Genomic DNA, 15,237 nt, shown 5'->3' with positions numbered 1-15,237 from the left:
GCATTATGCCAATGATGAAAATTTAAAAAAATGGGAAAACCACTTGTGTTTTTTTGTTTGTTTTTTATTTTGCCCAAAGTTTGCATGCCTGTAACACATATTAAATCTATCTTAATATCCTTTTAGATTCTAACTTTTCTTTTGGTTTCTTAATTTTTCACTCAGCAGGAAACCCAGAGAAAAAAAAGAGTTTAATAACACATGTATTTCTTTCGTCTCATATTTGTGTGTGTAACGGTGGTGGTTTCAAAAGAACGAGAGTGTGATCCAGCTGCAGCAAACATTTATTCAAACAAACGTAACAAAAGTAAATTCAGGCAAAACTGATAAATGCAGACGTGTGCAAAGAAGGCAAACAAAGCTGACAAGTGCACACATAACATCCATAGAAGGACGACACTAGACAAAGAATATGAGAAACACTGGGGTATAGATACACTCAAGGAGATTTTGGCAAACCAGACACACCTGGGAATCAGGAGCTAATCAACAAGAAAACTACAAAAGACAACAAAACATGGCACAGAGGAAATAACACAACTCCACACAAGACAGGAATCATGACAGCGTAATAGTAAAAATAATAACTATTTGCAACTTTCTCTTTCTCTCTGTCTTACAGGCTTTTTGCATTTTTTATTATAGTACTCAGTACAATACCTGCATGTACATATATATCGCTAAGCAGGCATTAAAAAAGTTAACATTGTCTTCATACATGCAATTTAAACTTTGCTTTTATCATTTATTAAGTTCTAATTGCAAAAATTCTAAAACAGATAAACAGATTTGGGGGGAAAAAAGCCTTATTAGTACAGGTGATACATCAGTGATATTTTATCCTCCTTGTGCTTACACACACTCAGGCAAATCCACCACTCCATCATTACATGTTTGTCTTAGTTCATTGACTATTAGATATTTTCCTCTCTGACATACAAAGCTGATTTTATCCTTATGTGGTGACAGCATATCTCTCTGTTCACCCCATTTCAGCTGTATACCTCTTTTATTCATTTCCTTCACCGTCACTGAACAGGGCTCTGAAACAAACCCAACATATTCATTGAGTCATCAGAACCAGAACTACAACTTCATCTACAAGATTACATTAAACTTGCAAATAAATAAAAAAATAAAGACATTGTACAGTAAGAAAAGCTTAACATGTATTTGAGACATATAATGATGTAGCGTGCTCATACTTACTTAAACACCTAATATGCCCTGTCCATTGCCCTTGTTCACAGGTCAGGTATTTGGAGTAGGGGTGTTGTTGATCCAGTGTGTATTTATCAAAGCAGCTGTATTCAACTTTATCCCCTGAATTGTATTCATTTTTTGACATTTCTGTTGTATCTGCAAAGTCGACATTTGGTGGTGGCCCACACTTTTCTGAAGGCAAAGCAAAGGTATTATTTTATTTTATAGACTATTTTCAACAACAAGAAAATGTGGCATTAAAACTCTCAATATCAGCCACATTGCTTTTTTATAGCCTTAAACCATAGAACATGTTATTAATGTAATGCACATTATTAATATAATAATTAGGGCCCAAGCCCTGAAAGGGCGAAGGCCCTATTGTTTTCCTAAGGATTATTATTAGGGCCCAAGCCCTGAAAGGGCGAAGGCCCTATTGTTTTCCTTAGGATTATTCTTTTCTATTATTATTAGGGCCCAAGCCCTGAAAGGGCGAAGGCCCTATTGTTTTCCTAACGATTATTATTAGGGCCCAAGCCCTGAAAGGGCGAAGGCCCTATTGTTTTCCTTAGGATTATTATTATTATTATTATTATTATTATTTATACGACTATTCGGGCACTTTTGGGGCCCTTAACATGCTCAAAAACTCTTGAAACTTTGCACACGGGTCAGAACCCGCGGCCATCAGGGCCGGGCTGAAGATGGTACCCGGGCGTGGCAGGGGGGCTAGACAGCGCCCCCTGGAACGGGGTCCGAACACTTGGTCCATAAATCAAACACGCTTGCATGTAATAATATGAAACTCGGTACACATGTTGATCTCATCGTTTCATCTATACCTCGTGCTTTTACTTTTTACCCCAGCCCAACAGGAAGTCGGCTATTTAGGGTTGTTCGTAAAACACTCGCAATGGAATTTTTAATACTCCTCCTAGAGCTTTAATCCAAATTCGACGAAACTCAGTCAGCGTGAAGTCAAGACATTGAGGATGAAAGTTTGCGAGGGGATTTTTGATATCTCGAACGGTTTGGCCGTGGCGAGGAAACAAAATTATGGCGAGAAACGTGAAACAGGAAGTGTATCATAACTTCAGCACACATCAACCGATCTTGATGAAACTTCAGCAGTGTGTTCGCTGTAAGAGGACGATCACATGGATGTGACTATTGTGAGTCAAAGTTATAGCGCCACCAACTGGCAGCAGGAAGTGTGTCATTTTCAAAATGCTTTGAAATCACCCTCTAATTTTAACTCGATTTGCTTCAAACTTCATCTGTATAATGCAAATACATGGCAGATGAAGACCTGTAAATGGATTCTTGATATCTTTGAAACTGTTGCCGTGGCAACGCATCAAACTTTACCATTCTTTTAGGATGCTTTTGAGACTCTTAGCATGCTTCAAATTGCATGAAACTCGACAGACACATCACATTTATTAGCCAGTAGACATGTGCAACGTTTCAGAAACGGGTGTGGTGAGGGCTCAGTAGCGCCACCTTTTGACAAAAGTGGGGTTGTTAGTTTTATCTACAGTTACAAAAATCAGTATGTATATTGTACTCCTCGAGCCGGACAACTTTCTAATTGACACTCATTAGCTAGGACCCACAGAAAGTCAGATATGTTTGTTTGAATGTAGAGAAAATCTCAGAATTTTGCCAGTCTCTCAGTGTCTCTCTGTGTGAGTGAGAGGAGGGGCGCCTGTCAGGTTAATTTTAACCCTTTATTTGCTGTGTGCAACTTCTCTGGCATTTTCGGGGGCCTTAACATCCTCTAAAACTCTTGAAACTTTGCACACGGGTCAGAACCCATGGCCATCAGGGCCGGGCTGAAGCTGGTAACCGGGCGTGGCAGGGCAGCTCGACAGCGCCCCCTGGACTGGGATTCAAAAATTTGTCCATAAATCAAACACACTTGCATGAATTTATATGAAACTCGGTACAATTAAAGATCACATCAGGCCAAACAACTTTCGTGCTCTAAGTTTTATGACAGTTCAAATGGAAGTTATTTATGAATTATGAATTATGGGTTGTTTGAATAATTGTCCTAGGAGAAATACATCAAATCACAATGCATGTGTTTACCAATCACAACCAAACTCGGTGTGCATGAAGTCAAGACATTGAGGATGCTCAATTCCGGACGGATTTTTGATATCTCGAACGGTCTGGCCGTGGCGAGGAAATGAATTTTATGACTAAAAAAGGACACATAAAGTGTGTTATAACTTTGCTCAATTTACCTACAGTTACAAAACTTACAACGTATATTGTTCTCGTCAAGCCGATCAACTTTCCAATTTAAAGTCATTCGCTCTGAGCAACAGAAAGTCAGATATTGTAGTTTGAATGGATTTATTTCCCCTGCGATTCTCTCTCTCTCTCTCTCTCTCTCTCTCTCTCTCTCTCTCTCTCTCTCTCTGTGTGTGTGTGTGTGTGGGTGTGTGTGTCTGTGTGGGGAGGGGAGGGCTGTTGTCTGTGTTTATGTGTGTGTGTGTGTGGCTGGCTGCGATTTTTCCTACAAGTCCTTGTCTCTAAGTCCTTGTCTTTTTGCATAACAATTTTGCATAACAATATTTTTAAATGACAAAATAGGCATATAACCCCCATCTTTTAAATGTATAGTTTGCTTTAAATAAAAGTAAGATTGTATTTGTAATTGAAGTTGAATGAATTTAAAATTCATGTGCTATATTTCAATATATTTGTTTTCCTTAAGATTTTAAAACACTAACTTCATTCTTATCTGAATTACAAATATTTGTTTCTGTATAAAATAATACTCTGACTAAAAACACATTTGATGTTTTTTTTTTTGGGGGGGATTTTTATTTACATGTATTTATGTGTGTGTGTGTGTGGTGTGTGTGTGTGTGTGTGTATATAAAGTGCAGGGTTTTTTTTAGATAAAGTAGAATTTCTATAACTATGTGTTGAACTAATAAATCACTCTTGTGTGTGTTAAACACAATCTACTTAATACAGACAACTTCATTATAAAGATAAATAACAAATCCAAAAAATATATGATTATAATCTATGACAAAAAAGCCATTACAAACTATATTAATGGAAAATACACATTGCTCTTTGTATTGTTGTAAAATATTCATGAAAAACAAGATAACAAAAATCAAAAAGATAAATTATTTTAGATATAGCCATGTTTTAAATGTATAGCAGAGATGTTAATTGAGGCAGCAACATACAAACTTTCTAGAACAACATGGACCTGAATAGCTGGTTTTTATGGAGGACAGTGAAGAGGAAGAGGGTGCAAATCAAACAGCTCATTCTCAGACTACACAGCAAACAGCTTAAGTTTTTAGTGCTTTGTTTGAGGTTTTTAGTGCTCTGTCCTATCTATTATCAACATATAATAGATAGAACAGAACAAGAAAGGCAATTAATAATCAGTCATTGCGTCACTGCATTATGATATGAAAGGCTCAGTACAGTGTGGCACAAAACGCTTATGCGCATCCCGAGTGGAGAATGATGCGCTTAAAGCCACATGGAGTTACAGCGCACAGCGCATCGAGTCCGCATTGATGCAAGCTCTACAATACACTTCTTTTTGATAGTCAAAGCGGGGGTTACGTTTTTACACATCGTACAGAATAACCCTAAAGGCACCAAGGTGGCGGTGCCACCGGCTTTATATTAAATATAAATATAGATGTGAGCAGCGATAAAGCGCCAAAGCCGGCGGTACCACCATCCCGGTGCCTTTGGGTAACTAAAGGCATCGGGGTTGCGGTGCCACCGGCTTGGGCCCGCAATCGCTGCTCGCAGCTATATTTATTATTATTATTTATACGACTATTTGGGCACTTTTGGGGCCCTTAACATGCTCAAAAACTCTTGAAACTTTGCACACGGGTCAGAATCCGCGGCCATCAGGGCCGGGCTGAAGATGGTACCCGGGCGTGGCAGGGGGGCTAGACAGCGCCCCCTGGAACGGGGTCCGAAAACTTGGTCCATAAATCAAACACGCTTGCATGTAATAATATGAAACTCGGTGCACATATAGATCTCATCGTTCATATATACCTCAAACTATTACTTTTTACCCCAGCCCAACAGGAAGTCGGTTATTTAGGGTTGTTCATAAAACACTCGCAATGGAATTTGAAGTACTCCTCCTAGAGAATTCAAACACACGGCACGAAACTTGGTCAGCATGAAGTCAAGGCATTGAGGATGAAAGTTTGCGAGGGGATTTTTGATATCTCGAACGGTTTGGCCGTGGCGAGGAAAAGAAATTATGGCGAGAATCGTGAAACAGGAAGTGTGTCAGAACTTCAGCATACATTAACTGATCTTGATGAAACTTCAGCAGTTTGTTTGCTGTAAGAGGACGATCACATGGATGTGAATATTGTGAGTCAAAGTTATAGCGCCACCAACTGGCAGCAGGAAGTGTGTCACTTTCAAAATGCTTTGAAATCACCCTCTTATTTTTACCCGATTTGCTTCAAACTTAATCTGTATAATGTAAATACATAGCAGATGAAGACCTGTGAATGGATTCTTGATATCTTTGATACTGTTGCCGTGGCAACGCATCAAACTTTAAAATTCTTTTTTTGATGATTTTGAGACTCTTAGCGGCTTTTGGGGCCCTTAACGGGTTTGAAAACTCTTGAAACTTTGCACACAGGTCAGATCCCACAGCCATCAGAGCCGGGCTGAAGATGGTACCTGGGTGTGGCAGGGGGGCTAGACAGCGCCCCCTGGAACGGGGTCCGAACACTTGGTCCATAAATCAAACACGCTTGTATGTAATAATATGAAACTCGGTACACATGTTGATCTCATCGTTTCATCTATACCTCACACTCTTACTTTTTACCCCAGCCCAACAGGAAGTCGGCTATTGAGGTTTGTTTGTAAAACGCTCGCAATGGAATGTGCAATACTCCTCCTAGAGAATTCAAACACACGGCACGAAACTCAGTCAGCATGAAGTCAAGGCATTGAGGATGAAAGTTTGCGAGGGGATTTTTGATATCTCGAACGGTTTGGCCGTGGCGAGGAAACGAAATTATGGCGAGAAACGTGAAACAGGAAGTGTGTTATAACTTCAGCATACATTAACTGATCTTGATGAAACTTCAGCAGTGTGTTCGCTGTAAGAGGACGATCACATGGATGTGACTATTGTGAATCAAAGTTATAGCGCCACCAACTGGCAGCAGGAAGTGTGTCACTTTCAAAATGCTTTGAAATCACCCTTTTATTTTTACCCGATTTGCTTCAAACTTAATCTGTATAATGTAAATATACGGCAGATGTAGACCTGTGAATGGATTCTTGATATCTTTTAAACTGTTGCCGTGGCAACGCATCAAACTTTACCATTCTTTTAGGATGCTTTTGAGACCCTTAGCATGCTTCAAATCGCATGAAACTCGACAGACACATCACATTTATTAGCCAGTAGACATGTGCAAAGTTTCAGAAACGGGCGTGGTGAGGGCTCAGTAGCACCACCTTTTGACAAAAGTGGGGTTGTTAGTTTTAACTAGAGTTACAAAAATCGGTATGTATATTGTACTCCTCGAGCCGGACAACTTTCTAATTGACACTCATTAGCTAGGACCCACAGAAAGTCAGATATCTTTGTTTGAATGTAGAGAAAATCTTAGAATTTTGCCAGTCTCTCAGTGTCTCTCTGTGTGAGTGAGAGGAGGGGCGCCTGTCAGGTTAATTTTAACCCTTTATTTGCTGTGTACGACTTCTCTGGCATTTTCGGGGGCCTTAACATCCTCTAAAACTCTTGAAACTTTGCACACGGGTCAGAACCCATGGCCATCAGGGCCGGGCTGAAGCTAGTCATCGGGCGTGGCAGGGCGGCTCGACAGCGCCCCCTGGACTGGGATTCGAACATTTGTCCATAAATCAAACACACTTGCGTGAATTAATATGAAACTCGGTACAATTATAGATCACATCAGGCCAAACAACTTTCGTGCTCTAAGTTTTACGACAATTAAAATGGAAGTTGAGAATTATGGGTTGTTTGAATAGTTGTCCTAGGAGAAATACATCAAATTACAACGCATATGTTTACCAATCACAACCAAACACGGTGTGCAAGAAGTCAAGACATTGAGGATGAAAGTTTGTGAGGTGATTTTTGATATCTCAAACGGTTTGGCCGTGGCGAGGAAACGAAATTATGGCGAGAAACTTGAAACAGGAAGTGTGTTATAACTTCAGCATACATTAACATATCTTGATGAAACTTCATCAGTGTGTTCGCTGTAAGAGGACGATCACATGGATGTGACTATTTCGAGTCAAAGTTATAGCGCCACCAACTGGCAGCAGGAAGTGTGTCACTTTCAAAATGCTTTGAAATCAACCTCTTATTTTTACAACCGATTTGCTTCAAACTTCATCTGTATAATGTAAATACATGGCAGATGAAGACCTGTGAATGGATTCTTGATATCTTTGATACTGTTGCCGTGGCAACGCATCAAACTTTAAAATTCTTTTTTTTGATGATTTTGAGACTCTTAATGGCTTTTGAGGCCCTTAACGGGTTTGAAAACTCTTGAAACTTTGCACACAGGTCATATCCCACAGCCATCAGGCCCGGGCTGAAGATGGTACCTAGGCGTGGCAGGGGGGCTAGACAGCGCCCCCTGGAACGGGGTCCGAAAACTTGGTCCATAAATCAAACACGCTTGCATGTAATAATATGAATGAAAAACTTCATCTGTATAATGTAAACAGATGAAAAACTTCATCTGTATAATGATGAAAAACAGATGAAAAACTTCATCTGTATAATGTAAACATACGGTAGATGTAGACCTGTGAATGGATTCTTGATATCTTTTAAACTGTTGCCGTGGCAAAGCTTCAAACTTTGAAATTATTTTAGGATGGTTTTGAGACTCTTAGCATGCTTGAAATTGCATGAAACTCAACAGACACATCACATTTATTAGCCAGTAGACATGTGCAAAGTTTCAGAAACGGGCATGGTGCAAGGACTAAATAGCGCCACCTTTTGACAAAAGTGGGGTTGTTATTTTTATCTACAGTTACAAAAATCGTTATATACATTGTACTCCTCAAGCCAGACAACTTTCTAATTCATAGTCATTAGCTCAGACCAAGAGGAAGTCAGATATTTTGGTTTGAATATGGTGAGACTCTCTCTGAGCCTACGTCCGTGTATGGCAAGCCCTTTTAACATTTAAAAGCTAAGTTTGCCTATCCGGAAATTAACATTGTAGATATCAACAATGTCTTTCTGTCTAGTCGTAATTACATTTTGGATAGTTTGTATTATCATTTAAGATATCTGTAACATAATTGTGACTAGTCAAAATGACAGACTAAGGCAAGCCGTTTTAACATTTAATCATGAAAGGGCCAAAGCCTTCGGCACCGCCACCCCGGTGCCTTTAGGTAACTAAAGGAGCCGGGGTTGCGGTGCCACCGGCTTGGGCCCGCCATCGCTGCTCGCAGCTATATTTCTTCTTTAGTATTATTATTATTTTGCTACCTTTTGGGCACTTTTGGGGCCCTTAACGTGCTCGAAAACTCTTGAAACTTTGCACACGGGTCAGAACCCGCGGCCATCAGAGCCGGGCTGAAGATGGTACCCGGGCGTGGCAGGGCAGCTCGTCAGCGCCCCCTGGAACGGGGTCCGAACACTTGGTCCATAACTCAAACACGCTTGTATGTAATAATATGAAACTCGGTACACATGTTGATCTCATCGTTTCATCTATACCTCGCGCTCTTACTTTTTACCCCAGCCCAACAGGAATTTGGCTATTGAGGTTTGTTTGTAAAACGCTCGCAATGGAATGTCAAATACTCCTCCTAGAGCTTTGATCCACATTCGACGAAACTCGGTCAGCGTGAAGTCAAGACATTGAGGATGAAAGTTTGCGAGGGGATTTTTGATATCTCGAACGGTTTGTCCGTGGCGAGGAAACGAAATCATGGCGAGAAACGTGAAACAGGAAGTGTGTTATAACTTCAGCATACATTAACTGATCTTGATGAAACTTCAGCAGTGTGTTCGCTGTAAGAGGACGATCACATGGATGTGACTATTGTGAGTCAAAGTTATAGCGCCACCAACTGGCAGCAGGAAGTGTGTCACTTTCAAAATGCTTAGATATCACCCTTTTATTTTTACCCGATTTGCTTCAAACTTCATATGTATAATGTAAACATACGGCAGATGTAGACCTGTGAATGGATTCTTGATATCTTTGAAACTGTTGCCGTGGCGACGCATCAAACTTTACCCTTCTTTTAGGATGCTTTTAGGATGCTTTTGAGACCCTTAGCATGCTTCAAATTGCATGAAACTCGACAGACACATCACATTTATTAGCCAGTAGACATGTGCAAAGTTGCAGAAACGGGCGTGGTGAGGGCTCAGTAGCGCCACCTTTTGACAAAAGTGGGGTGGTTAGTTTTAACTAGAGTTACAAAAATTGGTATGTATATTGTACTCCTCGAGCCGGACAACTTTCTAATTGACACTTATTAGCTAGGACCCACAGAAAGTCAGATATTTTTGTTTGAATATGGCCACTCTGAGCCTACATGTCTCTGTGTCTCTGTGTCTTTGGCTGGCTGGCTGGCTGTCTGTGTGTGTGTGTGTGTGTGTGTGTGTGTGTGTGTGTGTGTGTGTGTGTGTGTGTGTGTGTGTGTGTGTGTGTGTGTGTGTGTGTGTGCAGGGGGAGGGGGCTTAACCATTTCACTGCTGTGTGTATGACCTGCATAAAGAAAATACATTTCTCAAGCCTGGTATTTTTAAAATAAGTTTTTATTTTTATTTTTTATAAGTAAAGGCATATAACTAGTTTAATTGTTGTGAATTGACAATAGTTTTATATAATTAGTTTATTAATCAGATTAACTTGGTCAATAAACTTGGTCTGAAAATTTGGTCCATAAATCAAACACACTTGCATGTAATAATATGAAACTTGGTACACATATAGATCTCATCGTTTCATATATACTTCACACTCTTACTTTTTACCCCAGCCCAACAGGAAGTTGGCTATTTAGGGTTGTGTTTAAAACACATGCAATGTAATTTAAATTATTGCTCCTAGAGCACTGAACCAAATTCGACGAAACTCGATCAGCGTGAAGTCAAGACATTAAGGATGAAAAAGTGCCACGGGATTTTTGATATCTCGAACGGTTTGGCCGTGGCGAGGAAACGAAATTATAGCGAGAAACATGGAAAAGGATGTGTGTTATAACTTCAGCATACATTAACTGATCTTGATGAAACTTCAGCAGTGTTTTCGCTGTAAGAGACCGATCACATGGATGTGACTATTGTGAGTCAAAGTTATAGCGCCACCAACTGGCAGCAGGAAGTGTGTCACTTTCAAAATGCTTTGAAATCACTCTCTTATTTTTAACCGATTTGCTTTAAACTTCATCTGTATAATGTAAATACACGGCAGATGTAGACCTGTGAATGAATTTTTGATATCTTTGATACTGTTGCCGTGGCAACGAAACAAACTTTAACATTATTTTTTGATGCTTTTGGGACTCTTAGCATGCTTGAAATTGCTTGAAACTCAACAGATACATCACATTTATTAGCCAATAGACATGTGCAACTATGGCAAAAGATTAAAGTAATGTCAAAAAAGTAAACACTAAAAGCCTCATATCTTCTAAAAATGTAATTATACATCATTTGTTTCTAAATTAAATTATACAAATATTATAACTTCCCCAATTTTTCCTTTTTTTTCATTTAAGAATTGTGTTTACGTTCAAAAACAGCCAGAATTGTTGTAAAATTCATAAAAAAATAATAATCTGAGTCATACGTAGTGCTATACTGCCCTCTTGTGTTCAATATCAGGTAGGCCTATTGTGTATATTCCCACCGGTTAATCAATGTGTGACTCCGCTGGGACTTGGGAGCTTTTAAATCGCTTACTTAAAACCGAAAGTCAAAATACGGATGTCCGCACAAGACATTAATGGTGTGGAGTAGAGCGAGCATTTTAAATAAATTCCTATTAAGTAGGATTGAACTAAACAGAAAGAATGTTCACTCTGTTCTGCTGGTTCCTCGCTGGTGGATCATATGATTACTTTGTCATAATCTATGACAAAAATGCTATTATAAACCATATTAATAATAGATAATACACATTGCTCTTATTTTTGAAAAATACATTCATGAAAAACAAGATAACAAAAATCATAAAAAAAAAAATATAGCCATGGCTGCTATAAAGCAACATATAATTGAAAGTCAATTTATTATCTGTCATTACGTCACTGCATTATGATATTACGGCTCCAATACGGTGCAGCACAAAGCACTTATGTGCATCCCGAGCGGAGAATGATGTGCTTGAAGCCACATGAAGTTACAGCGCATTGAGTCCGTATTGAAAAGTTCAAAGCACAAAGGAAATACATATTTATGAACAGTGTATTATACATTATCTATCTATGCAATAGTTTATTGAGCCTTTTCTTTTAAAGGTTTTAAATTTCAGTTACTGTGTGCGTGAAGAACAATTATAGTGCTCTGACTCTAGTGTTGTGATCTAACCGACAGCGTCCGACACCCGTTAGAAAGTAACACGATTAAGTTACAGCAATAAAGTCCAGCAAGAAAAAGTTTCTTCATTCGAAAATATAGACCTTTAGACCTTTATCTTAAAGATCCAGTATAATAGGATTAACATTGAATCATCTTGAAGATCGTTTCATCATTGACTGTAACCGAATGTGACGCGCTGTTTGAATGCTGAATGGAGAATGACTGACAGGCGCAGAGAGGGAAAAGTTTACGTGTTCTTGAATTTAATGACTTAAATATTAATTTCAATATCACATAATAGCTTCAGAACACTTATAATACAGTACACAAAAACTTTATGGTACTTTAGAAAGTTTTTGTGCCTTTTTGCCTAACATAGAATAGTATATGCACAATATAGAATTTGAATCAGCCTCGTCAAAGATGGCAGTGTCAGAGCCGATACCGATCCTGAGTATCTAATCGGCACACTTCTTTTCAACAGTCAAATTGAAATTGAAATTGAAATTGCTTGAAACTCAACAGGTACATCACATTTATTAGCAAGTAGACATGTGCAAAGTTTCAGAAACAGGCATGGTGCAAGGACTAAATAGCGCCACCTTTTGACAAAAGTGGGGTTGTTAGTTTTATCTATAGTTACAAAAATCGTTATATACATTGTACTCCTCAAGCCGGACAACTTTCTATTACATAGTCATCAGCTCGGACCAAGAGGAAGTCAGATATTTTGGTTTGAATATGGTGAGCCTCTCTCTGAGCCTACGTCCCTGTATGGCAAGCCCTTTTAACATTTAAAAGCTAAGTTTGCCTATCCGGAATTAACATTGTAGATATCAACAACGTCTTTCTGTCTATTCGTAATTACATTTTGGATAGTTTGTATTATCATTTAAGATATCTGTAACATAATTGTGACTAGTCGAAATGACAGAGTATGGCAAGCCGTTTTAACATTTAATCATAAAAGGGCCAAAGCCTTCGGCACCGCCACCCGGGTGCCTTTACGTAACTAAAGGAACTGGGGTTGCGGTGCCACCGGCTTGGGCCCGCCATCGCTGCTCGCAGCTATATTTATTATTATTATTATTATTATTATTATTTTTCTTACGACTATTCGGGCACTTTTGGGGCCCTTAACATGCTCGAAAACTCTTGAAACTTTGCACACGGGTCAGAACCCGCGGCCATCAGAGCCGGGCTGAAGATGGTACCCGGGCGTGGCAGGGGGGCTCGTCAGCGCCCCCTGGAATGGGGTCCGAACACTTGGTCCATAACTCAAACACGCTTGCATGTAATAATATGAAACTCGGTACGCATGTTGATCTCATCGTTTCATCTATACCTCGCGCTTTTACTTTTTACCCCAGCCCAACAGGAAGTCGGCTATTGAGGTTTGTTTGTAAAACGCTCGCAATGTTATTTGAAATACTCCTCCTAGAGCTTTGATCCAAATTCGACGATACTCGGTCAGCGTAAAGTGAAGACATTGAGGATGAAAGCTTGTGTGGGGATTTTTGATATCTCGAACGGTTTGGCCGTGGCGAGGAAACAAATTCATGGCGAGAAACGTGAAACAGGAAGTTTGTTATAACTTCAGCATACATTAACTGATCTTGATGAAACTTCAGCAGTATGTTCACTGTAAGAGGACGATCACATGGATGTGACTATTGTGAGTCAAAGTTATAGCGCCACCAACTGGCAGCAGGAAGTGTGTCACTTTCAAAATGCTTTGATATCACCCTTTTATTTTTACCCGATTTGCTTCAAACTTCATATGTATAATGTAAACATATGGCAGATGTAGACCTGTGAATGGATTCTTGATATCTTTGAAACTGTTGCCGTGGCGACGCATCAAACTTTACCCTTCTTTTAGGATGCTTTTAGGATGCTTTTGAGACCCTTAGCATGCTTCAAAATGCATGAAACTCGACAGACACATCACATTTATTAGCCAGTAGACACGTGCAATGTTTCAGAAACGGGCGTGGTGAGGGCTCAGTAGCGCCACCTTTTGACAAAAGTAGGGTTGTTAGTTTTATCTACAGTTACAAAAATCGGTATGTATATTGTACTCCTCGAGCCGGACAACTTTCTAATTGACACTCATTAGCTAGGACCCACAGAAAGTCAGATATGTTTGTTTGAATGTGGTCTTGCTTAATCTGAGCCTACATCTCTGTCTTTGCCTGTCTGTGTATGTGTGTGTGTTTGTAGGGGGAGGGGTCTTAACCATTTCACTCCTGTGTGTATGGCCTGCATAAAAAATAAATGCCTTAAGCCTGGTATTTTTTTTAATAAGTTTTTTATTTTTTATAAGTAAAGGCATATAACCAGTTTAATTGTAGTGCATTAATAGTTTTATAGGTTTATTAATTAAATTAACTTGGTCCATAAACTTGATCTGAAAATTTGGTCCATAAATCAAACACACTTGCATGTAATAATATGACTTGAGTGTTAATCACATCATGTTTTCAGTTTGAATATAAAATATATAAATTATGTAAAAAAAATAAAGTTGATCCAGCTGGAGCGCAGGCTGAGAATAGCGCTGTCATGACTGGATCACGAGATCATCAGTCATGCCCTCTCATACCTTACGCGCACACCACGCCCACTTACATCAGATCACATCAACATGTCAGCCGGAGGGATAACGAGGGTCGTCGTCGCTTTTGGATTCAAGAATTTCTTACAACAAGATGGCAAAAGAACAGCGCTTTGCAAGACATGCAACGTTAAGATCGCGGACAGTCGGATGACAACCTCCAATTTCGTCCGTCATTTGAAGAGCCATTCTGCCCACTGTGCCCAGTAAGTGCTTGTCAATTTGTTAATGTTATCTGGTTAGCTCGTTCGTAGTTAGCTAGCTAATGTAAGTTAAAGGAGAACTCCGGCGCAAAATTACACATTGTTACCTAGTCAACCGTTATCTGAGATTTGTTTTCATGACTGCCGAATGTAAATAGTTTTATCTATAAAAACAGTTTAGCCTATAAGTGACGTCCGACATTCTGCATATTGTGTTATTTTGTTAAGCCCCACTAAAGGCATAAAAAACTGTAAAGCACAATCAAGTTTTCACACTATATTCCAAGACTTCTAAAGTCATTCAATAGCTTAATGTGTGGTAAAATTAATATTTTAGTCTCTAAGTTAAAGTTAACGGAAAGTCATCTCGCCTCAGTCATTCTCCATGCATCAGCATTAGCGCGTCGCGTTCGGTTGCGACAGTAACACGACGACACTCTCTTCAAGATCAATGTTCCCAATATTATACTTTATTTGTAGATAAGGCATAAAGGTCTATGATTTGCATAAAATGACTATCTTGCTGGAGTGGAGTTTATTGCCCTTTAGAATACACTAAGCATTAGTGCTGCACGATTAATTATATCGCAGTCGTAATAGCGATCTCAAACCTATGCAATTATATA

At 39.3% G+C, this 15,237-nt stretch overlaps 1 protein-coding gene across 1 annotated transcript in view; it reads right to left on the bottom strand.

Moving 5' to 3' along the window:
• Positions 1-266: 266 nt before the first annotated feature.
• The window catches only part of LOC120492966 (complement factor H), a 39,698-nt gene continuing 24,727 nt past the window's right edge, over positions 267-15,237 (bottom strand). Inside the window, exons 10-11 of the mRNA XM_039691312.2 lie at positions 1,210-1,395; positions 267-1,043 (exon numbers count right to left, since the gene is read on the bottom strand). Coding sequence (XP_039547246.2) covers positions 853-1,043; positions 1,210-1,395 — 377 coding nt within the window. The 3' untranslated portion in view covers positions 267-852. The remainder of the gene's footprint in view (positions 1,044-1,209; positions 1,396-15,237) is intronic.

Source organism: Pimephales promelas, chromosome 17 (genome assembly GCF_988280905.1).
Source record: "Pimephales promelas chromosome 17, fPimPro1.hap1.1, whole genome shotgun sequence".
In the NCBI taxonomy this organism is placed as follows: domain Eukaryota; kingdom Metazoa; phylum Chordata; class Actinopteri; order Cypriniformes; family Leuciscidae; genus Pimephales; species Pimephales promelas.
This window is presented reverse-complemented; position numbering and strand designations above follow the sequence as displayed.